This window comes from Artemia franciscana, chromosome 16, assembly GCF_032884065.1.
Source record: "Artemia franciscana chromosome 16, ASM3288406v1, whole genome shotgun sequence".
Classification (NCBI taxonomy): Eukaryota; Metazoa; Arthropoda; class Branchiopoda; order Anostraca; family Artemiidae; genus Artemia; species Artemia franciscana.
Window position 1 is genome coordinate 15,395,757 of NC_088878.1, and position 26,397 is coordinate 15,422,153.

Genomic DNA, 26,397 nt, shown 5'->3' on the forward strand with positions numbered 1-26,397 from the left:
CACCGAAAAGTCCTATCACTAAAAACTCTATTCTGCAAAAATTCAAAAGCCATTATTTAAATGTTTTGCAAAACTTTGATACACCTACTTTAATTGAGCAAGGTAACATGAAAAAAAAAACGATCCATATTTTCCTATTATTAATACATAATAATGTTATAAATGAATTTTTTATCGTTTCAAGTTAATTAAAATAGCAAATATTGGAGCTTCACACCACAACATAATTATCCCGTATCTCGAATGACTTAAACCGAATTACATCTTTATGCATAGATCCATCAATGTCTTAAGAATGGGTATTTATAGATGGCAAAACATTTGTGAAAAGTATTTAGTAGTTCCAACAGCTGCTGCACCTTACTTTTAACTGAATTAGGTGTAATAAATGTAAATTGCTCACTTTTTGAGTTGATACAAAACAGACCCCTCCCCCCCCAAAAAAAAACTGTTAGTGAACATTTTATTGAATTTTGCTCATGCTCAACTTATAACCTAAAATTTTAACGTTTTATCGCAACACTGGAATCACAAAATACATGCTAAGACTTCAAAGTTCAGGTAATTCAAATTGGGATTAACTCAAACAATGCGTTTCACTACACTTTATTTTTACTGTGTATGCCATACACAATCAAAATAAAGAGTTGGATTTAGAGAATCATAGGAATTTTAAGTGATATTTCTATTAAGGTTACTCCATTCTTTTTATTTACCTATCCTGCTATGTCTTATTAGAAATATTTGAATCTATTCTTGTAGTATATATTTCTTTGTGAGTATTTTTTTTTTTTTTTTTTTTTTGTCTTCTCATCTCCATATTGAACCCTTGTGTGATTTTTTGGGCAATAAAGATATCGATTTATTGACTGACCTGAAAAATAGTCCAGTAATAAGTAAAACTTTAAGCCTGCCGTAACGCGAACTAAAACCATCTTATTTTATTTTTTTTAAGTTTAAGTATTTAGCAGAATCATAGGAGTTTTAAGTGATATTTCTATTTAGATTGCTTCATTATTTTTATCCTACTGAGCCCGATATCATCCACATTCATTACACGTTATTTATTTCTATCAGCCTGTGTACCTGATGAAAAAAAATAGTTAATCCAGTTTTCTAAAAGAAAAGAAAATTAAAAATTTGTACATTGATTACCTAACACAATACCCTAAATACGATTGAATAAATACGATTCAATAATTCTACAATTAAAATCTACCATAGTCAAGTTCAAACAGTTTATTCACAATTGGCGTTAATAATGCGAACAATTAATCTTAGTCAAAATCTCCGATATTTCGTTGTCATTGAAATGTCAATACTGCATCGTTAACTTATTCACTGAGATATGTGCGGTAGGTAGTTTCTTTAAACTATAAATGATAGCCCAAGAAAAGATATTACTCGGAGAATGTGATAAATCAGTTTACATCTTCTGTTTTGCTGGTATCCAAATTTTCGGTCCTGACTGTTCGATGATAACATCTTTGACTTTTTTTAAACTTCCTCTGGGGTATCTCCTTAAATGATTGCTGCAATAGAAGTATTTGTAAAAACTGGAGCACTAATGGCTGCACTAAAACTGGCTGCAACCAGCCTGCTACCCTTATTCCGGCACTATCCAAGTTTTTGCACAACCAAAACTACCAGAAGGCCTGAACTGCCTTTTCACCCACACCTTCTACCCTTTGCGCTACTATTGCCAGAACACGAATTTCTTTTTCATGTTTCTTATCAAGACACTGTTTTCGGTGTTTTTTTTTTAGGTTATTTGTAAGGTGTCATTGGTAACATCTACTTTCGGGTAGTTAGAAACTTTACGCAAGTCATAACTTTTCAAAATTTCCAATTTAGAATGGTTAACTGTCTCTTGTCATATTTAGACTTCGCATTTGGCATTTCCACACTTCTAAGTGAAGTGTGGGGGAGGGTAAATTTCCCGGAGAACATTTTCAATGGAGGGGAGAGGATACTTTCCCGGCATTATCTTAAAAGTGATCTGAAATTTAAAAATTAGAAGGTTTTTCAACTGAAAGCAACTTTCTACACAAATAAATTCTTAAGATAACCTCTTATGACAGTCTAAATACAAATAGTGCCTTTCGTTAGTTCGAAATTGCCAAAGTTCATCGGTGCCCCCCACCCCCCATCGCCGAATGTTAATCCTGTGTCCACCCCTGTATCTACAATATCCCAGGAGCAGTTAAGTGTAATAAGTTGAAATTTACAGGGAATCTTGAGGTGGATCTTGAATTGAATCAAAAGATACTATGTAGAGCCACGTTATTAAAAAGGTTTACAAGCAATATATCAGGAGCGTATAAGGCCATTAAGTGTAGACTTTCAGGGAATATTGTGGGGAGATGTTGAACATAATTAAAGACACTATATGAATCCAGGTTTTTAAAAGGATGTGCATGTGATATCTCAAGAACAGCTCAAGTCAACGGATCAAGTTGAAACTTTAAGGGATTGTTAAGAGAGATGCTGAATTCAATCAAAAGACAGAATCAGCATCTTAATTGTCAATAGGACATATCTCCGATTTTCTAAAATATGGAAAATTGATTTTGAATTGATTTATGTTTTAATGTTGCTTCTTACCTTCAGAGAAAAATCTGATTTGTTATTAAATTTGACCATTCTTCAAATAATGCCGGAATATCCAGCTCCCCCTCAACGGACAGACTCTCAAGGCAAGTCAATTCCAGTGAAAAATCTACCCCAGAAAATTACCATTAATATCTCTACACGTAAAATTGAGTTAGCAAAGAGAAAGTAGGACAATTAAAAAGAATGTTGAATAGGAATTCTATCAAATTCTCCCAGGCTCAAAAGTTCATCCTCTGGAAACCTCCCTCTCCATGGAAAAATTTTTCCGTTGAAAACCCCCTCAAGATTAAAATTTATCCTACCCCCAACCGAAAAATGTATGCAAACATCCCAATAACAAACACTATAGCCTATATAAACGTCGAGCGAATTTCAGAACTTAAAGGCTTTTCCCCAGAGGTAGATGGGGGTCTTGTTATTCCCAAAGGCATAGTTATTGGATTTTGAACTATGCTTAACAAAATGAATATCTTAAAATTTTGATCAAAAAACTTTGGGGGAAAAACGGCCTCGGAGGGGACTTGTTGCCCTCCTATACTTTTGGTTACTTCAAAAGGGCACTAGAATATTTAACCTCCGCTCTAATAAGCCTTCTCTTGATATCCTAGAACCATTGCATCGATATGATAAGCACTGGTTAAGAAAAAATTTATAATCACGCACCCGTGATCATTCTTCTGGAGAAAAAAAAAATCCACATTTTTGCAGATGGGAGCTCAAAATCTCTGCAACAGGATTATCTGATATTCCGAATTCGATGGGGTGATTTCCATTAAGATTACTTGACTTTTATGGGGTATTTCCCCCTTTTCAAAAATCAGGCAAATTTTCTTAGACTTTGATGGGTAACACTAAACAAAATGAATCTCACATATTCGGAATGAGCATAATAATCTGATTCTTTTTATTTATCCATTGATATCAGAATTTCCTTTTTTAGGGTTTTGGTTGTTATTGAGTCGCGTCACTCCTTACTTACAGTTCGTTACCACGAACTGTTTGATCTGTCTTGTTTAAAACGTAATAGTGTCATTTTTTTTTGTAATCAAATTACAAATTCCTAATTGTTTTTTTTATGAAAAAGGTTACTTGGTAAAAAAAAAAAAAATTCAATTCAATAATTCAATAATCAAGCATCGAATTGAATTTTATAAACTTATATTAATCACTAGTAAAGTAAGCCTATAAATTTTGAAATTATTTTTTAATTAAGTTGTTTGGGCTTGATTCTATCTAATTCTATTTATTAGATTTCTGTTATATTGTATTATTAAATTAAATATAGAATTAATATTTAACTTTTTGAAATGGCATATAGATGACTTTTAAGCAAAATTCAAAATTGATGGCCGCTTATTTAAAACAAATTAATGATAAAAAATCCTGTTAAGCTATTGAGCACAAATCTATCCTAAATTAAATTCGCTAAGCTAAATTAAAGTTTTAATTGAAAATAATAATCTTAAGTAACGAATAAGAAATGTTTATCTCTTTTATCGTTGCTTTCCTCCATAAAAAGATGGCAAAAAAAGACACCTTGATGTTCTAAAAATGTTTGGAGGGCTATTAAAAGTTGGCAAGAAAGGGTTTTTATTACAAAATCAAAATCTACGCTTGAGTGAGCCCGCTTTCAATATTAACGACTATTGATCCGATACACCCCTGGAAAATAATAAAAATCACGCGGGCTATTTGGCAATGACACAGTACTGTTTTATTAAGGGGTACACGTTATTTGAGTAATAGATATATTAAGTATTATAAGGACTCCTTTTTTCTAGGAATTCATTTCAGAAAGCAAATGATAATGAAAGAAAGCCCCTATCAGATATCCCAGCGGCCGATACTTGGTCAAGCTATTTTTAGAGCATGAAAAGGGAATGTATAGAATTAAGTTTGGAGCGAAATTGTGTTGTTCCTTATGACAGAAAAGGATTATGATTTGGTAAGAGAAGTTTCGTCAGAAGAAATTAGGAAAGTTGTCAGGAATATGAAAGGAAGGTCTGGACCAGGAACAGCTGGAATGCCAGAAATTTTGATAAAGAGGTCACTTAGTGTGATTTTGCCTGTGCCAGTTTAGATATTTAATAGAATCATTAGTAATGGAGTATGGGCTCCTACATGGAAGACATCAATAATGATACTATATTTAAAGGGGGGAGTCCTAGGGATTGTGAGAGTTATAGGCTGATAACCTTAGCTCTTATATTTAGTAAAATATTAGAAAAATTTTAAATAGCCGGTTAAACCATTGGCTAGAGGGGTTTGGAGTAATGAAAGAAGAACAGGGATGTTTTAGAAAAGGTTTAGTACTATGGATAGAGTGTTTATTTTTAGTGGATTAATTGAAAAGTATGGATCAGGGAAAAATAAGTTGTATGTAGCATTTTTGGACTTAAAAAAAGCGTTTGATAATGTTCATAGAGTTCTACTTTTTAAAAGCCTAGATGATGTGGGGCTACCTTCTTGTGTCACTTGTTTGGTTGTAAATATCTATTTTGAAACTAGTGCAATAGTAAGAGTACGTGGGTTAGGTCTTTCTAGGCCTTCCAAAGTTAAGAAAGAAGTAAAGCAGGGAAGCCCCTTGTCGCCTCGACTTTTTGGTCTTTTTATTAATGACATTGTTGAATTTTTAGCAAAAAAAATGGGCTCCAACAATGAGATTAGGTAATAAAAGCTTCTCAGTCCTGTTGTTTGCGGTAGACGCTGCTTTAGTGGCGAATTCAGCATATAATTTACATTTTTGCATATAATATATATTAAGCTACTGGATTTAACAGATGATTGTCTAAAGATAAAGTGCCTTCAGGTAAATGTTCAGAAATCAAAAGTGGTTGTAATTAACAAGAGAATGATAAATGTGAAAGTAAATTTTGGTTTAAGGAGGAGGAGATACTATTTGTGGATAAAATTAAGTATCTTGAATATATTTTTCAAAGTAATGGAAGATAGAATTCACATATAAAGGAAACATTAAACCAGAGAAAAGCAGCAATATTTATAATTTTCCGGAATAATGTAATGTGAATAAAAAAAGTTGTCGTTGTATAAAAACGCCTTTTTATCGAAATTAATGCCCATTCTACATTATGGAGCAGAGATTTGGGGGTAAAAGAAAGTGGCTAAACAAGAGAGTATTCAATTAGGGTACTTTAAGAGATTGTTTGGGCTGCTTAGAACAACTCATTCCCAGTTTTTAAATGGCGATCTAGGCATATGGGAACTGAAAAAAAAAAAAAATAAATAACAGACTATTAAATTTTGGTTGATAGTAGTCCAGTTACCGAGTGAAAGGTTGCTTAAGGGAGCCTATGAAGATTTACTCTGACAGGGAAAAAAAATCATGGCCACTAAAAGTAAAAGACATTTTAGACGAAATTGGTTTTATTTTGTTTTGAATGATGGTAGAGGACCAATGGATATTAATGCAAATTGGGAGAATCAAGATTAATATCGTACTAGAGAATCAAATGATCAAAAATAGAGTGAGGAGATAAAAAACAGAAACATTAAAGTTTTCTAAGGATGTTAAGGTGGTTTATGGCCAGGTGTTCTATCTTAAGCTGAATTTACCAACTATATATTTGTCGTTGTGGATGCAGCTCAGGGCTAACTGTCTGCCAATCAGTGCAAGATTTAAAAGATATTCTAAAGAAAGACGTTCCAAGGAAGACATATATACAGGTCATTCAACTCGTTGTTCATGGTCTTAAAAAGGGTTTCAACACTTAAAGCTCGGAATAATAAAACTGTATCATATGCGAACGATATTGTCAAACAATCTTAAATCAAATTTCCTATATTCGCGGTATAAATGAGGTAAAGGAGTATCCCTAAAATCAACCCGTGTTTACTCTGAGGACCTATACATACCACTCTAAGCATCAATCTTTTGCCCTTTATGAGAGGAATTCGGACTCATTCAATGTTTTCTGATTGCTAGGAATACGTAAATAGTTTTGTAAACAACCCTGCTTAATTAACACTAAAATTCCACTATAATTTCTCATATTTCCAGCCGCTTTTCTAGTAACTTTTTCAACTCAATAGCCTCTGAAAGTTGGCACTGAATCTTCACTGTGCCACGTCTCAATTAAAGCAATAACATTCAGGTCATGTGGATCTTGAAATATATAGTCTAACTTATTTTTTACACCTTGGATATTCCATGTAACTATACGCAAAGGGTGGACGTAACCGTACTGTCCCTATTCACTTGACAATAAAACATCACGCACTGGTAGGACGGGATCTTCAAGTTGATTTTAGTGAATTGTAATTAAAACATACCTTGTCATTTTTTTTCAGAGAACATACACACATTCTTCCGATTTTAACAATAATAAACAATACAAAACATGATTCCAACTTAGCCCAGTGACATCAACTTTCCTAGAGCACAAAAAAAGAGAAAAGAATAAGTAAAGTTTTTCAAAATTTAAACTATTAATACAATTTTTGTTGATGCACCTATCAAGCAACACTTCACCTGACTCTGAAGTCACTTTTTAGAGAACTATAACTATAAGTGTTTTAACTACAACAACTATAATTGCAGTACAACTATGAGTATTAATGTCGATTCAACAGAAAAATAAACCATAAGTTTTAAAACTAAAAAGCATTGAAAACCAGGGAATGTGTTTTGATTGGATACTTTGGCAGTATTCAGGCCAGAAATACAAAATACGACAATCAAACATCCAAATAGAAGGAATATTTTTTATTGGGATTCACCACCGTAAACCTTTTTTGCAAGTAAGCATACGCTTGTACAAACGGTATGCTAAACTTGAAACATTTCTGCAATAAAAGGGGAGCTGTAAACCTGCAAAACTCATATTGCAGCCTTAGTACAAAATCATTCCTCAGAAGGAAATGAGCTGGTAGGGGAGAGGAGGTGGATTCTCCTATCCTGTCCTTTTCATATTTATCTAAATGACCTTTTATTGAAAGTTACAACTTTTAGGCCTCATAATACAGACTTATTTCAGACTTCAGGCGTCAAAAACGGCTATCAGCCGACGATGTGTGAATAGTTCAAGATCCTTCTTCAATTCATCTCAAGTATTAGCAGATACAAAAAGTTAACATAATTTAATTCAAAATATGTTAAGAAAAAAAATTATATTTTAAAATAAAAATATTGCAAACAAATCTAGTTATGGCAAAATTCAGATAAAATGGCAAAACACTTTCTCATCTTGCATTATGTGTAAAGACAGCGATAGTGTTTATACAGTAAAGATGGAAAAATATAATATCAAAATTAAATTAGAAAGAGTGTAATTATCTAAATAAATGACATTAAAAAAGTGTAAAGGTGTAATATTCACACGTAATACGAGTTTTAATACCCTGCAATAGTTTACAACAGGGCCTCAGCCCATATTCTGTTTCCATTAATGTAAAAATATGACTGCAAAACACACAGACTGACTTTATATCCACAAGAAAAAAAGCAAACGAAAACCTTTTTCAAGGCCCAAAAAATTTCTTTACAAGTTGAGAAATGTTTTTAACCACTGTGTTTGAACTTGCCATCAGTCCACCACATTTAAATAAATTTGGAGCTTCACTCAAAATTAGCAATTAGAACCATTGAATAAACTCCAACAATGAAAGCTATAATTTCAAAAATAGACTGTTTGAAACTGGACTTTTCCATTATTTCTGGAATGACTGAAACAGTTGCGATATAAATAAACCCTCCGGCTGTGAATGGAAGAATCCAAGCAGTAGCAGCATCATCTGAAAAGCAAAAAACAATTTTAAGGAGCAGAAAACGCATCCTAGGTTAATAAAGATGGTTAATGGGAACACAGCCTAGCAATCAAACGAATTCTAAAATACGGCAAGAATCAAAAAAGCGATATTTCACTCAACATAAATCTTCCAGGAGAACAGCCAAACAGAAAAACTGGGTTTCGAGCTTGTAGGCTGCAACTAAAATGTAATTGTTTGTAAAAGAATGTTTTTAAACAGCCTAGATACAGCAACCAATTTTGAAAGTAAAAAGCTCTAATTTCATTCTATTTTTGTAAGAGAAAAAATAGGGTATCATGAATGTTCAAAAAAAATACTTACAAACCCCTTGAAAACTAAATAAGACAGGAGAAAACAGATTGAATCAATCGACAGAACTTGCTTGATTTGAAAAAGTGAAACAGAAATCTTAGTTGGCTGAAAAACATCAAATACCACCTTTTGAAATACAGCAGTCACACTGGGTCGATAGTTCCAAACTGTATTGCAGTTGTCAAGTTCTCAAAATGCTTAATTTGCTTGCTCCGTGATGCATTATGTCTCTTTTCTTACTATGGATAAATAAAAAAAAAAACAAGTTTTTTTTAGCTGAAAAACCGACATTAAAACTCAAAACGAACAGAAATTACTTCGTATATGAAAGGGGCTGCTTCCTCATCAACGCCTCGATCTTTACGCTAAAATTTGAGTCTTTCTCTCAACTCTGCTTTTTAAAACAGTAAAAAACTTTTTTTTTGATCCGTTGACTTTGGGAAAACAATTAGTGTGGGAGGGGGCCTAGGTGCCCTCCAATTTTTTTGGTCACTTAAAAAGGGCACTAGAACTTTTCATTTCCGTTAGAACGAGCCCTCTCGCAAGATTCTAGGACCACTGGGTCGATACGATCACCCTGGAAAAAAAAAAATAAATAAAACAAAAAACAAATAAGCACGCATCCGTGATCTGCTTTCTGGCAAAAAATATAAAATTCCACATTTTTGTAGATAGGAGCTTGAAACTTCTACAATAGGGTTCTCTGATACGCTGAATCTGATGGTGTGATTTTCGTCAAGATTCTGTGACTTTTAGGGGGTGTTTCCCCCTATTTTCTAAAATAAGGCAAATTTTCTCAGGCTCGCAACTTTTGATGGGTAAGACTAAACTTGATGAAACTTATATATTTAAAATCAGCATTAAAATGCGATTCTTTTGATGTAGCTATTGGTGTCAGAATTCTATTTTTTAGAGTTTTGGCTACTATTGAGCCGGGTCGCTCCTTACTACAGTTCGTTACCACGAACTGTTTGAAAACAGATAAAAATTTAAGCTTACGATTCCAAAACCGTTTCAGTTCTTACAACCGAGTTAGTTAACCAATGATCGGTAATAATATTTCAGTGTTTGCCAGATTGGGAGGGTTAGAGTTGTATTTTTATAGATTGAAGAAGAAGCCATTTTGGGTAACCTCAAAGACTAATAACAAGGTACATACACGTATATTTTTCCCTTTTTGGAAGAAGGGAGGAAGTTTGGCTGAATTTGCTGAGACAAACAAATATAGTTCATGAAAGTATTGGAAACTGAGATACAAAGATAAAATTTAATAGAGAAATGAAAATGAAAAAACGGATCTATGGCCAGTAAAGGAATACGAATTCAACCAAAATCAAACGAATGTTCTACCCGTATAAAACAAGACGTCTTCATTAAGAAAAAAACAATAAACAAATATAAAATAAAACTAAAAAATATATATAAAACTAAAAACAGACTAACTAAAATATATAATATACAATGGCTCACACATACACTTGACAGCTACCTTAACGAAACAAGAAAAGTAACTGACTTGTAACAAGCTTGATCCACTTTTACTAATAAATAACGAAGTTGAGATATTTTTTCTCCTTAAAGCCCATAGCTCAAATTTTTGGCCTAATGAAAATATTCTTTCTTTCTTTGCATGGTGTACCCCTTGTATTAAGGAAGCAATAACAGATTTTTTGCTTTTGAAGAAGCCCTTCTTATTTCAATCACCTTAGTCCCATTTCAACCATTAACGAGCTCAATAAAGATTTTCATCTTTTAGAATTTTAGAGGTATTAGCAAAATCCACAAAAATTAACATCACTATTGTGTTCATAAGAAGTTGGAATCTATTTATGGAATATGTTGGATATATAAGCTTTGGAATTTATGATGGTTTTAAGATGCAGGGACAAAAGATAATAAGACTCCGTGCATTTTTTTTTCTTAAGTTGGACAATAATATAGAATCCAATAGGTATTATTTCCTTAAGTTATATCTGAAAATAAACACTAAAATCGTCACTTCTGTGGATTAAAGTGTTTTGTAACTATGTATATAGATAGTATATAGATAGAAAACATTGTACTACACCTTCTTAACTTACTAGTAGATTTTTGGTGGTGATGTTGGGACATAAAAATATATAAAAATAATTACTGCACAATATGGTCACTATTTTTTTAATGACTGTTTCTTCATTATATCAGTGGTATCACAAAAGGTCTTACTGTGACCTATGATCTCTCTCCCTAGAGAGGCAACTAGGACCTACCTGCCTAAGTTTGATCATATCGTGCCATAATTATGTTTTAATGTATTTTACGTTGCGTTAGATGTTAGGGTTGGTAACATTTTCAAAAATGAAAAAAACAACAACAATTGGATCAAAATCGACCTTTTCACAAATGACACGCCCCCAACTAGAGTTCCATTATTCGCAAAAATTTACAACACCTATTACAACACTTGATTTCAACTTCCTCTTGATTTACATTACTTCGATAGTAAACCCAGCCTTAGCACAACTATTTTGAACAAAATTCCCGATGGGGGGATGATGTCCCATTTTTCCATCCTAACACAGCCGCCACTCCTAAATCAAGGCTCTGGATCCGTGCCTGTTCGAAATTGAGAGTAAATAAGGTGTAAGTAAATCCTTTGTAAAACAGTCATTAATACATGAAATAAATTCAACAAAATTCATAAGCAAAAAGACTGAACAGGAGAACTTAATAATAACATAGTAAATTATGAAGGAAGTAACAAAATACTGAGATTCTACAGATAGGCCAAAAGCCCCCCCCCCCCTCCCTATTCTCTTTGGTTACGTTCTTATCTTACATTTTGGACTTGCTCAAAGTACTTGGTAAAAAAAGTTGAGAAAAGCTGGTTTTCTATGTACATTTCTCTATTTAGCTAAAAGTTATCATTAATTCCTTTTGGTCATAGAAACTTCTTTAAGCTTTATTTTAATTTCATATTTTTGTTCTTATCTGTCCTTTATTCTACCGTATATTGGAATAGTTCCTTTTTTTTAGTAAATACCCGTAAACTAGAACACCCAAACAGAGGCCTATATCCTGTATATGAGAACTAAGTTGGAGGAGGGAAAAATATTAATAATAAAACGAGGATCTCGATCTTTCACGAAGAGTAATATGGCCTTGATGATTTCGTTACCAAAAAATGGGGCCAATTAAAGAACAGTGATTGAATCCTAAATCATTCACAATGTGACAGAAAATTAAACATATTTTTACCAATTCCTTCAGCAAGAAGAGAAACAACGGTGCCTGACAATGCACCAAAGGCAGTAATCAGCTGCAAGAACATGGCCTTTCTTCTAGGGCAGCCAGATTGGATAAGAATTGCAAAGTCACCGATCTCATGTGGAATTTCATGTACAAGAACCGTGGCTGTTGTAATAATACCAATTGGTCGCCCGGCAAGAAACGAAGCTCCAATTGCTAAGCCATCAGTGAAATTATGTGTAAAATCGGCTGCCAAATTCAAGAATGCCGCCACTTTTATGCTCCCTGCAAAATTAAACAGAATACACCTATACTAAAATTCGTCTTTGATAATTAATTAAAACCATTCTTCCTTGGTAATAAATTCAATTATCACTTTGTTCATGCAATAGTTCAAAATTGCCATGGCAAGTAATTCAAGGAGAGGAGCTGATTCTTCAAATTTGATTAAGTATCAAGGACAGACATTAGTCCTTGACAATTAACTCATACCAGGGACAAATATGCGTCTTTGATAATTAATTCGATAATCAGTATGTTATATAGTTTGTCTATACTGTAGCTCAAAATGCTGTGGCGAGTAATTCTAGGGCAAGAGCTGATTCTTCAAATTCGAATAAGAATCAAGGACAGAATATTTGTCCTTGACAATTAACTCAAATCAAGGACGAATATACCCCGTTGGTAATTAATTCGATAATCAGTGCGTTATGCAGTAGCTCAAAAATACCGTGGAGAGTAATTCTAGAGCAAGAGCTGATTCTTCAAGTTCAAATAAGAATCAAGGACAGAATATTTGTCATTGGCAATTAACGAATATATGTCCTAGAAAATTAGTTCAATAATCAGGGGTTTATTTCAATAATCAGGGTATTATTTACACAGCAGCTCAAAACTACGATGGTATTGTGATTTTGACAAAAACTGATTCTTCAAAATTTTCTATTTGACCAGCGTTTTGAGAAGATGATGATACTTAAATATAAAACGAACCAATCAATTCAAATTTAAAAACTAAGTGGATCATTTCTGCTGTGAAATATTCTCTAGCAGTCCTTGACTTGGCAGCTCAAGCATTTGGCTTTCATTTTACTTGACTCTTAAAATCACAGCCCTATTTTCTTATTGCAATCCAGAGGAAAGCAATTACAACCAGGTATCATTCTTTGGTTTTGTATAAAGTAAAACTATATTTTTATTTTGACTTTACCTCTTACTTTACTGAAAGGACTTAAATTCAGCAAGGTCAAATGACACCGTGACCACTACAATATCTTACAATAAATTTAAACTTTGTTTTATATAACACACTTGGCGAAAAATATAAAAATTTGGGGCAAAAACTAATAATATACATACATTTATGTTCTTGAGGGCCATTTAACACAATTTGAGCCAAAAAAGCATAAGATACTATTTATCTGGATAATGAATTAATAGTTTGCTTGTTTTTTTGTCATAGTATATGCAACAACTAGCTCAAGACTTAACACATTACAGCCTAGACAGCCTTAGGGTTCCATGAATGGTGCTTATGAACTCCTCTGATACAGATAACAAATAAAGTATTTGTTCAAATTCCCCATTTCTTAAATTTTAACTCAATTAGGCTTCAATCAATATACAACTAAGCCAAAAAGAGACTAGAAAGTAAAAGCAATGATGCTATGGTCAAACCACTTATGCCAGACTTCAAAAACCTTTTTGGCATACTAAATTCTAATGACTATAGTTACATATACATTAGAGGATGTTTTGGGGCAAATGACAAGAGATTAGTTTTGGAGAAAATTTACCTTGTTGCCCATCTGTGTCAAGTAAGACTACTATGCTTAGAATAATACTTTCTTCTTCTTTTTCAGTAGGCGGGGGCTTTTCAGTCAATAATATTCAGCCCTTTTCCTTTTGACTCACTCTGTGAGATGGACAGAGCTACGGAGCTGGTTTCTCTTACATAATTTGTATCTGCTCAGATTTCTTGTAGTATATCTTTTGATATTAGCAGTTGAATGATAAGAGAATATATATTGAGCTCTGTACTCTGTGTGCAAGTATGGTCAGAAAGACCCTTGGCTGTTAGTGGAATTTTGTGGCGTTTGAAGCATTTCACTTGTGCTTAACTTAGTCTTCTTCTTCTTCTTCGCCAGACGCGGGCTTTTCATTTGAGACTATTCAGCCCCTTTCCTTTTGATTCACTCTGTGATGGACAAGGTTACTGATTTGGTTGCTTCTTATTGATCTATAATCTGCACAGATCTCTATCAGTAGATCTTCTAATTCTAGTAGTTGAAATGTAAGAGGATAAAAGCTGATTTCTGAACTCTGTGTGCGAGTGTAGTGAGATAGACTCTTGGCTGATTGTGAAATTTTGGTGTTTGAAGCACTTTAAGAGTTTACATTGCAGAATATTCTGTGCAGACGTCAGTTCATTACATTCAAATAGGCAATGGTAATTTTTTTCATTTTTAAAATTACAAGACCTGCAAAGGGGGGCAGAGGGAATTGCTCCACTTGAATTAGGGAACTGATATGAAAACGCCTGAAAATTTAGAACATTTGAGCAAGCCCGATAAATTTTTTAGAAAGGTGCTTATTGGGGGAAAGGCGATAGGATTGGATTATTCTTATTTACCAGTACCTCTGATAATCTCCAGTGGTAAATATATGGGGATTGGTCTCCCACTTGACTGGTCAATATTTAAAGCATTTTTTTTGCAATTTCATCTGCCTTGTGGTTACCAATTATACCTGAGTGGCTTGGAGCATACTGGAGATAAGTTCTTATTCCTCTTGAGGCAAGATTATTAATTATTCTAAGACAATGAAATGTGTGTATATCTATCTTATACTGAGAAGTTGAAGAAAGCAGCTCTAGGCTTGATAAAGAGTCAGAATAAACTCTAATATTTTGCAAATCAACCATCATAAATTAATTATTCGTGAGGTACTCTAATGCCATGATTATGACGTTTCAATCAGCATACATTACAGACACATTGTCATGCAATCTCCTCCCAAAGCAATATTAAGGGTTGGGATAAACGCTACAATTGCCAATTTCTCTTTCATTGTGGACCCATCAACAAAAATTTGGAAATGGTTTTTATGTTTAATTGTGTTAAGTTCAGCAAAACTTTTCTGGATAAAAGCAATGGGGTAAGCTCTTTAGTCCACTTTGAGAAATAATTATTTATTATGGGGATTGACCAACTCCATGGGGGATTTGGGGGAATGTGGGTGCAATAGATTTTGCTGGCACTGGGAATTTCTTCTAGGTTTCTTATATTGGGTTTCTGTTTCTTATTTTTAACTCAGTTGCTTCTTCTTCTGTTTCAGCAAACGAGAGTATTTCAGTCAAGACAATTCAGCCCTTTTGCTTTTGGTTCACTCTGTGTTGCTGTGGGCTACCGAATTGGTTGCTTTTTATTTATCTTCAATCTGCTCAGATTTCTTTCACTAAATCTTTTGATTCTAGGAGTTGAAATATAAGAAAATGAACATTGATTTCTGAGCTCTAAGTGCAGGTATTGTCAGATAGACTCTTAGCTGATAGGAGATTTTGTGGTGTTTAAAGCACTTTAACGTTTACAGTGCAGGATATGCTGTGCAGACATCAGCATCTTACATTTAAATAGGCAATGGTCAATCGTTTCATTTTTAAATTACAATACCTGCAAAGAGGGGAAGATGGAATAGAGCCACTTGAATTAGGGAACTGATATGAAAACGCCTGAAAATTTAGCCTATTTGAGCCAGATCAAATTCTATGATAAATTTTAGAATGGTGCTTATTTGGGAAGGGTGATACAATTAGATTATTCTTATTTAACAATACCTCTGATAATCTCCAGTGGTATATCTCTCTGATGGGGATTGGTCTCCCACTTGGCTGGTCAATATTCAACGCATTTTTTGCAATTTCATCTGCCTGATGGTTACAAGTTATACCTGAGTGGCTTGGAACTTATTAAAGGTAAGTTCTCATGCCTCTTGAAGCAAGATTATAAATAATGCTAGGACAATGAAACGTGTCCATATACATCTTACACTGAAAAGCTGAAGACAGCAGCTATTCTGACAAAGAGTCAGAATAAAATATAATATTTTGTAAAATAGTAACCAAAGGTTGATTATTCATGGGGTGCTCGAATGCCATGATTATGGCATTTAACCCTGCAGACATTACAGACACATTATCATACATTATCTCACCCATTGCAATATTAAGGGGCAGGAGGAAAGCTCCACTTGCCACCTTCTTGTTCATTTTGGACCCATCAACAAAAATTTGGAAATGGTTTTTATATTTAATTTTACTAAGTTCAGCAAATTTTTCTAGATGAAAGCAATGGGAGTAAGTTTTTTAGTCCACTTTCAGAAATTAATGTTTATCATGGGGATTGACCAATAAATATTTGAGTATTAGACTTTACTTGTATTGGAAATTTCTTCTGGGTATTGCCATATTCATTTGCAATACCTCTATACATGGATGGATTTTTTAACCAGTTATGCAGGGTATGTGAGCTATTGGCTTTAATTTTTGTCAGATAATTCATCAAAAAAATCTTCGTCTTTCATTTATTGTTGATTATCCACTCTCAGTAAGAAAAAACTTAGTGCTTGTTGGTTTCCTAAGACCAAATATGAGACATATTACAACTTTTTGTGTTGTTTCAATTTTTTGCATCAGGGTCTTTGCAGAAGCACCATAAATAATGAGCACACAATCAATATGGGGTCTTATATGTGATTTATAAAATTAACAACCTCAAGGTGTGGATAGTAGTGTTTTTATTATTCTTATTTTTCTATTCCATTTTTTTTATTGTGTTTGTGATGTAAAGGTGAAAATTAAGTTTTTGGTCAAGCATGAGACCTAGATAATCAATTTGATTGTCATCTGGAATAATTATTCCATTTAAAGTTAGTCTTGCATTATCATTACTTTGCTTAAGGTAGAATTGGATGATTTTCGACTTGGTGGATGCAATGGGTAAATCAGAATTTTGAGAAAAATTTTCAAATTGAAAAAGCGACTTCTGCAACTTTGAATGTGCAATCTCAAAGGTGTTGCCAGTTGCCCATAACACCAACTCATCAGCATATTGTAAATTAGTGTGTGGGAGGTTTACATCCCAGAAAAATAGGGAAAAGAGGAGGCAGCTCAGGACTGCACCATGTGGAAGACCTTTGGTTATTGTAGTTTTGGGTGAGGAGGCTGAACCGACACAAATGAACTATTTTTTTTAATTTTCTACGAAAGATTTTATAAATGATACTACCTTGGGGGGTAATCCAAGACTTGCAAGTTTAGCTAAAAGAATCTGGTGGTTCACACTGCCATACGTCCCTTCAAAGTCTAGGAATGCAGCAACCAGGACATTATTTTTAGATAGGGATTCATCTATTGCATTTGTTAACAATATAAAAGCATCTGTTGAGGAGTGGTGTTACCTGAAACCAGTTTGAGCTTGAGGCATCATATTATTCTTCTCAACAAACCAAAGGAGTCAATGGTAAATCATTTTCTCCACTACTTTTCTTAGCTTTCCCTGAGATTTTTTACCCTGATTTCCAGGAGAAATCATTATTGGCCTGTAAGACTCACGGTCATATTTGCTTTTGTTTAATATTGGTAGGTGGGATGAACATTTCCAAATATTGGAGAATGTGGATGTAGCCCATGCATGATTAAAGCAATTTAGGAGTTCCTCTTTATAAGAAGGGGTGGGATTCTTTAGTTAGCCCCAATAGTTGCTCAAATTATTTTGCTTACTTTTGACTATTTCTTCCCTAACAGCTTAGAAGAATAGAATCTTTGTCCAGTCATATTATATTTTATGATATCACTTCGTAGGTATATTCATAGTATCAATGCTAATATTGTCTTTTACAATTCAAAAGGAAGAGTACAGGAGGGTTCCAGATTGGGAAGAGGGTGGGGAGGGGGGTTGGGCGTGTGTTTGTTAGAGTTAATCATACGAATGTAGAAAATATGATATCCCATAGGCCCTTGGGCCAGAAGCACCTTACACACTGCTTACATGCAGTTGTGCGTGTATTTGTTAGAGTTAATCATACGAATGTAGAAACCATGATATTCCATAGGCCTTTGGGCCAGATGCACCGTTAGACACTGCTTACATGCCCAGTCTGGGCAGTCAAAAAAAAATGAAAGACTGAAGAAAAACCATTTTGCCCATTTTGATGAATTTTCTTTCTTTCAAACTTTTTTTCACAAATTTTTAAGCTTCAGGGAACCGATTTCTCATTTACTTTTTAGAATAAGGAAGCAGAACCTCGTGGATAAAACAGGATTAGGTCAACTTAACAAGAAACACGGATATCCAGCTAAAATATTTATTTAAAATCAAAGTTTTGCAAATTGGGATAATTTTATGGTCCCATGTACTGTGAAAAACGGTTTCATCAACATGTGTATATGCAGGCACATACTCAGGAATTTATTTTAGGGGGGAGGTGAATTTGTCAAACCATCAGGAAATAAGCTAACTGTAGGAAACTCTACTAACAGTAAAAAAGACATGCTTTCAGTGATATCTTCCTCCCCCTCTTACCTACTTGCACCTATAATATATTATAAACTCTACTTCAATTCTTTATCAACTGTGCAAATAAAGCAAATAATAATTGTAGCATAAATAATAGGATTAATGGTAATATTGTACTCACTTTCTGGCTTCTCAGTATTTTCTGTGCTATCATTATTCTTTTTAGCGTCCTTTCCATTTTTGTCACTATTTTCAGTTCTATCTTTCTTAGCTGCCTTGACTTCTTGTTCCTTTTCTTCAATTTTACGCTTCTCAGAATGAGAATGAGAGTGTCCATGTCCTCCTTTTACAATATGAACACATTTTTCCACCATCAAAAACGTCAAAATACCAGATATTACCCACAATCCAACACTCATATCATGAGGTTCATGTTCATGATCATGACTATGTGAATGGCCATGTCCTGCCCCCTCCATCATTATCATTGCATGAGGAATAAGATGAAGAAATGCATCTCCTAAAAGTCCACCAGATGCAAAACTGAGTAAAACTTTCAATAATGGATGAGACTGGTCTGTATCTCCCAGTGGTAATAAAAATAAAATGATGAAAGGGACAATACTGATAAACAAAGTTGCTCCTAATGCCTCAATCCATAATGTCTTGGTATCTGAATATTTCTTTGTCTGTTTAGGTGAGATGTCACTCTCTTTAGTGCCATGGGAGTGCTTATGGACATCAATGTGATCATGGGAATGACTGTGTGGCAAATCATGGCTGTGAGCATGTAGCCCATCATGGCTATGGCTTGGGAGATGGAAATTTTCTTCTTCTAATTGTTGAGCATGGAGATTAGCATCTTTGGAATACTTAAATGAAGGAGACTCGTGGCTATGTCCATGATTGTCAAAATCATCACATCCTTTGCACTGACATAATAATAAACAACTAACTATTAGCACACATGTCTTCATTGTGCTAAAACCCTGAAAAAAAGGAGAATTATTATTTTTTGTTTTACTTAAGATGCATCAGAACCTATTCCCATTATTATTTTAGTTTAGACTAATTCTGAATAGCTCCAATATCAATAAGTTAACTTTTTCAAAATAAAGCAGTTTTTGTTATTGATTTTTGATCATACTCAGTAAGTGGGAGTTTTTCTACCATAAAATAACACCAAACTACTGCATAAAAATTGAAGAAAAGACAATTTGAGATATACAGATAATGCTAAAAATGTGTTGATAACGTTCTCTAGAATCAAATGGTTGTAAAAGCTATATAGTATAAGAAAACTCTCTTGAACTACTTGGCATTTTATATTTTTGTGCATAAGGACAAGAGTTTGCAAAAATTCAGCATAACTACTAGAGCTTAAAAAACTACAAAAATCAGCTCAGTTTCACAAGGAACAATTGCAAAAAAAAAAAAAAAAAAAAAAAAAAACAACAACATAGCCTTAAAATTTGAGAACATTCACAATATGGTGCCAAAAATAAGGTTTATATAGCAACACTATTTAGCATAGAAAAGACTCTTTAGCTACTGCACATTCTGCATTTGTGGATAAGGGCTAAGGTTTGAAAAATGACTGAAAATCGATTTCCTTCAAGATTTTACAAACATTTGCACTATAACACCGAAAATAACTTATAACACAGAAAATCTATTTAGTATAAGAAAAGATGCTTCAGCTAGTATACATTTCATGTTTGGGTATAAGGGATAGAGCTTGAAAGCCCTCAACTTTCCAAATTCTATGTACATTCACACTAGAATGTTAAAAATAGCATGCAACATGGAAAACTATTATAAGTGGCCAAGAATTTTTGAAGATTTGCATACATGGGCTATAGTTAAAATATAGTTAAAAAAAAAAAATTCTCTCAAAATTATACAAAAATTTACACTATAATGACACAACAAAACAATTAATATCAAAAAGTTTCTTTGTAAAGGAAAATATTCTTCAGATACTGTAAATTTTACATTTGTACATAAGGGCAAGAATTCCATAAGTTTCCATGAAAGGATTAGTTTTCACAAATTATTGGAAACCCAGAGCTTTCAAAATTTCAGATATATTCAGACTATCATACCAAAAATAGCACTCAATTGTGATTCAAACTTGAATATAGGTGTAGAGAAGAGGATAGGACATGCAAAACTGATGCTAGAAAAAAGATTTTGTGCCATGATAAAATATGCCAAGTTAAAATGATATCTCACACCACCAATTCAGCTAGCCATCTATTTTGCCTCCAACCTCTAAGAAAATTTATCTAATGCTACTTAAGCCTTTAAGTTTAAGCTTCTGGTTGAATATGGTTTAATAGCTAATCCAATGAAGGGACAACAAAGTAAATTTCTGCTGTCAGTAATTGCATGACCTATTTATTTAGTTGTGGATTATGGTTGGCTTTAGATACCACAATCATAGGATTGGTCTGCAACCTCAAAGTCAATACAACTTCAAATTTTAAAAGCAAACCCTTGAAATACAGGGATTACCAGGACAAAAAAAAATGTGAGAATCATTGACTTCAAAGAAACCAAAAGGTTAAAAAATAACACCAGTTTGTGGTGCTCAGCTAACACTATTTCTAATGATACTAACAGGAGCTTGGTCCAGTAACAAGGTCAAATTACTTCAGACTTTGTTTTTATATTTGGCATTCACCCTAATTTATTTTTATAGAGGTGAAAAGAGAAATATTAGCCATTATCTTTTATGGGCCCTTAAATGTTTTTTTTTTTTTGTGAAGTATATACAGATTTTAGCAGTGTTTACTACATCACATTTTTATTAGAAAATTTTGCCTTTAACAACAGCAATATACTTGAAAGTTAAAAGAAATTATAATTTGCAACTTATAATCATGAAGAACCTGAAAATGTAGCCTTAAGAGAAACCTGAAACTGTTTTCCAAACTCAAGACATGGTTAAAGAGTCATTATTGAAAACAGACAAGGAAAAATAGTGTAGTTTTGACAAGACCATGATGAAACATTCTAGGTTAGGTTAGGTCTAAATTGCCATTGAATGCTTTATAACAACCACATCATATTGTCAAACAGTAAATATCTTAAAACACAAGTTCTCATGGGTTCAACCTTAAAGGAGGAGGAGGATTCATTAACAAATATGTGTAGGTATGGTTTGTATGAACACAATCCGAAAGGTCAACTAGACTTGTGTTTCTAATTGAAAGAGATGGTAATGCAATAATATCTCTCAAGGTCATCTACAAGAAAATAATTGATTTACTGGAGTACATCTTTTGGACATTTTCAATTAGTTGATGCTTGTAAGAATCATCAACATCTGTGTAAGGCAGAATGTAACATATGATCTAGGATTATGGGTATGGTCTTACCTTATGTTTCCATAATTTTATTTATTCATTTCTATTTATTTATTTGTTAATAAATCAAATGGTAAGCAATAATGCTTGTTGCTATAGATTTCTAAGTCTTTATTGGCAGGTTGTGTGATAGTGACTGTCATTGAAAAATGATTCAAAATCTAGGTTGTCTATACCTTTAATAATACAGAGCACGTTGATAAGGTCACCACAATGCTGTCTGAAATGAAATGATGGAATACCAAGCATAGAGAGTTGCTCTTTGTAGGGAAGATGTTGAAGGTAAGGAATCATCCTTGACACTCTCCTTTATACCTTTTCTACACAAAGCTCATCCATAACATTTAAAGGAAACCAGGCAGAAGTGTTACACTCAAGAAGTGGGTGAACAAGAGACTTGTAGAGCAAAAGGAAATTTTGAAGATTGAATTTTCTGAAACTTCTCTTTGAAGATAATAGAAGGTAGTTCACAATTCTCATCATTGTTGAAACATACTTATCAAATTTGGGTTGGGTTTTGAAATGGATACCAAGGTCTTGTATAATTTCTTCAGAAGGGACATTTGTACAAGACAAAATACATGTTTCATTAGGAGGTATTCTACAGCCATAGTGTAAAACAACAAACTTATATGGATTTAAAAGCATAGAATTGGATTCACACTGCTGAGTCAGGGAATCCAGGTCCTATTGCATAAGTTGTACATCTGTTAGTTCTTTTATGAGTAAGTAGACTTTCACATCATCAGGAAACAACTTTAAAACTGAATAATGGATAAAAGAGGGCAAGTTGTTCACAAATAAACATAATAAAACATGTCCAAGGCAACTGCCCTGGGGCACTCCACTTATTGCTTCAATTGGAGATGATGTCACTTCCCCTTCAACTACCTGTTGAGTATGCTCTTTTGGATAATAAGCTATGAATGAAACTGTTCTTGGTCCTTAGTTGTATAAAGCACATTTACGAAGGAGTAAGGGTATCAGAACCTTTTTTTAAAGCCATTTAAAAGTCAATATAAATGCAATCAAATGGTATACATAGGTGTGCAAAGCACTGAAAGTCAATGATTACCTCAAGAATTTGGTTATTACAAGATCTTTGTTTTCAAAAACCATTTTGAGTAGGACTACAAAGACTATTGTCATCAAAGTACTTCTGAATTTGCTCTACAATCAATTTTTCTATCACCTGACAATACATATTATACTCAGTGTATGCTTTGATTTTCTAGGGTAAAGCCTAAATTTTGAATGTTGAAAGGATGCATGTCTGATTGCTTGCAAATAAAGGAGGAAGGTTTGTTGAACTAATATGCATTTCTAAGTCACAGGTAATCACTAAATCTAACAGTGCTAATTGGAAGCCCTATTTCTTGCTAGTGGGAAAGGTGACAAATTGGAAAAGTGAATAACTTGAATACTTAAGAGTAGAGGGCTGAGTTATGAATTTTTTGACAAGTAAAGCTCAAAATACTTTCCTTGAGATCTACTTACTGCTATAGATTTATTTCCTAAGTTTTTACTTATATAGCACATGGGAAATATATAGTTTGGGCTATACATTTGCACATTGGGGGTAAACTATAGTGGAATTTAAAACAGGCTGTTTTGAACCCATTTGAAGAGTCAAAATGGTACTTCCCTCTAGGAGTAATTGCTGAGTTAGGGAATAGCCTAAAAAAAGGCATCACACAAATGTAATTACTTCCTTCCTAGCTAAATTATGTACATATGTAAAAATTTACACAGAATTGAGCAAAGGTATAAGGCTTAAAATGCTTTCCTTGTGCCTCATTTGGGCTACACTTTCTATGATTATTTTCACGGTATGATTTTCATTTTGAAAATTGATCCCCAGCCCCCCTGAAAAAATTGATAAAATTCCTACTATTTAGCTGGTATTGATGAATCCTATTTCTTTGGCTTTTCCTTATTTTTGGCTACTTTTTAAAAATGAGTTTCCATGAATTATTAGACTAGCCTACATTTTGGCTACATTTTACCATCTTGGAAATGGGTCAGATTATAGGAAAATGAAACTTTCGAGGATGGTTTTATGGACTAAATTATGTGTTAAGAAAGTATTTAATTTATTTTTGTTTTTAACAAAAAAGACAGAGTATTGTCTTATTATAAATAGACAATAAAAATACCATCCTTCTCCCTCTCAATTAACAAAAAACCTACATTCCTTCTCTCTCTAGAGGTCAGTGACTTTTGATGGCCTTTAAAATTCTTTGTTATATAAGTGAAACCTTGCAAAATAGATCTTCTGCTTAAATAAAATAGCCTACAAGAAAACTATTTCCAGCTTCCCAACTTTGCTTAATCCCAATTTATATGGTTTCAAAGATCTACAAATTTATTTCTAGATTTAGAAAAAAACAACAACATTGATATGGCTTAAAATTACCTCAAAAAACAGGAATTGCATCTTCAGAACTGAGACCAGAGAAAAAGAAACTGAAATTTAAGGTAAAATGCTGTTAAAAAAATGTTGTTGATGTTGTTAATTAGCAAAATTTCAATAGGCTATGTAGCTTATAGATCTGTCAAGTAGGCAAATTTTTAAGACTTAGAAATCAGAAGATGGTTAATATTGAAACTTGACAATACCTCCCCAGAGTAGGCTATGTTTTGGTTACCTAAGTCATTGTTTTAACCCTGGACTCACTACTGAAAGTTTCATTTTCCTAGCCTAGCCAAGAATTTTACCGTTTTTTATATTGATTTCTGCCATTCACTAAACATTGAGACTACTGCTAGGCCTAGTCTGTCACCTCGACATTTGGTGCAGGAAGCTCATGGTGACAGCATCAAAATAATAGGGTTTTGGTTTTATGATAGACCATTTTGCCTTAAGGTTACCTTGTTAGAGACAATTCGATCTTTAATTATATTGAATTTTATGTCCTCTAATCCTGAAGCTTAGAACCGATAGAGCGTCGCCATTTTTCTATGTGAGCCGAATCGAACTGTGCTCCCTATCGAATATGAAATTATTCTTACATGCCACTGTGCTTGTAGCTTCTCAGTTCTCACTAGCTGCAACGAACTTATGAGAGAAATATTTTTAATGTAGTTTTGTATTTCTATGCCCAGAGGTTGAAGAATTCAGATAGTCTAGTTTCGGACATTTTCTGTAATAACTGTACTACGATTTAAAATATATTTTTTAGTTGTTTACGGGGATTAAGATGAAACTAATGGGATGTACCGCAAGATTACGGGAAATACATAATTTTTGATAGATATTTGCACATAAGTGGCGTTGGGGCAAGATAAAGTGAAGCGTTCTTAGCAATGACAAAAGTAAGAATTTTATAGGATTATTTATATCATTCCTAAAAGTGCTTCATTGGTAGTCAAAGTTTGAGCCACGCTCCATGCACGTAACTTTGTTTCATGTTTGTTGCTTTTGGTTTCTTCATGTTATCTAGTCAGGCTTCACTTGAATTTTCCCAAGCTACTACACCATCATGAATAGTTCATTATACCACATTCAAAATTCTGTAAACTGAACGATCAGACAGAAATAAATCATATGCGAGCATAAATAGGTTTTTAAGGCGATTTGCTTGGCTACCAGACTAGTCTCTTTAAACCAGGTTAAAGGGCTATATAGACTGTCTCTGACAGAATAGAGCATCTTGGAAACTGAATGAGACCAAAATAAATTACTTAAATGACCTTAAAAAGAAGGGGTTAGATATAAACGATGATTATATCATCACTGGACATATCAAGGATATATATATATCAATAATATAATAAGATATTGTTTATATGTTAATATGATTATAAACAAATCATGTGTAAGCATACGCTGTTTTGTTTTAGGGGGGAGGTAGAAATTCCCCCTTTACCCAAAAACTTCCCCCCGCCCAGAAAAAAAAAATGCTATCAAGCATAAATTATGACGCATTCTGTGAAATCTTTTGACTGCATGCAACTAAGATACTGAAAATGCTCGCCTTCCTTCAGACATTCAATGCAACAAAACACATACGTTCTTCAAAGGATTGAAGGCCACTAACGTTTCAGGTCATGTTGTTTTTTCTTCGAAAATACTTCAAGGACCATTTTTACAACAGCGTAATTGATTTTAAGATTAGTAAAGGATTAAAGGGGAAAATTATCTTTTTTTAACGAATAAAACATGGTACAATAGTTTTACGGTAGGTTTTTACTTTTTCTATTTTACTCTAGCAATCCATGACTCAATTTTAAGAAATATCTCTCCTGTCTTTTGGAAAAAAAATGAATTTACAAAACAACAAAACTTCCAACCAACAAATTTACTTTTGCGAATCAATTATCTATAATTCTTTGCAATTTGCATTAAATATAGCCAACAAAAAGTGTTTTATTTAATTTAGTTGTGGTTTTTGGGTATCAAATTAAAAAGGAGATTAGAATTGTGAATTCAATTAATTTTTCGTAATTTAAAGTTTATTAAATTTTACTTCAGTTTGTTAAGACTTATAGGGAGTATTTATTTAAAAACAAAATTCCGAACGGTTAAGAAAATCAGAAATATATGTCACATAAGATCATCATTCCTTTTTCGGCCCAAATGGATAAAATAA

General features: G+C 33.3%; 1 protein-coding gene across 5 annotated transcripts; it reads right to left on the reverse strand.

Moving 5' to 3' along the window:
- Positions 1-7,695: 7,695 nt before the first annotated feature.
- On the reverse strand, positions 7,696-24,970 carry LOC136037120 (zinc transporter Slc39a7-like). Of its 5 annotated transcripts, none has more exons than XM_065719602.1 (4): positions 24,818-24,970; positions 18,616-19,423; positions 11,929-12,204; positions 7,696-8,364 (listed from the first exon to the last, which is right to left on the reverse strand). In XM_065719602.1, exons 2-4 carry the CDS (start codon positions 19,409-19,411, stop codon positions 8,189-8,191), a joined length of 1,248 nt encoding a protein of 415 aa, XP_065575674.1. In that variant the 5' UTR covers positions 19,412-19,423; positions 24,818-24,970; the 3' UTR covers positions 7,696-8,188. The 5 variants fall into 5 exon arrangements, with proteins under 5 accessions (XP_065575674.1, XP_065575671.1, XP_065575672.1 ...); XM_065719599.1 differs by lacking the exon at positions 24,818-24,970 and adding an exon at positions 24,677-24,802; XM_065719600.1 differs by lacking the exon at positions 24,818-24,970 and adding an exon at positions 24,589-24,696.
- Between the last annotated feature and the right edge of the window lie 1,427 nt (positions 24,971-26,397).

What these genes read in the sequence shown, in the direction of transcription:
- LOC136037120 (XM_065719598.1), bottom strand. Translation starts at nt 24,242, where the DNA reads ATGCAATTCCTGTTTTTTGAG. An exon ending in TGCAATTCCTGTTTTTTGAG is followed by an intron (nt 19,424 to 24,221) that starts GTAATTTTAAGC and finishes CCTTTTTTTCAG; the next exon opens with GGTTTTAGCACAATGAAGAC. An exon ending in TCTTCTTGCTGAAGGAATTG is followed by an intron (nt 8,365 to 11,928) that starts GTAAAAATATGT and finishes TTTGCTTTTCAG; the next exon opens with ATGATGCTGCTACTGCTTGG.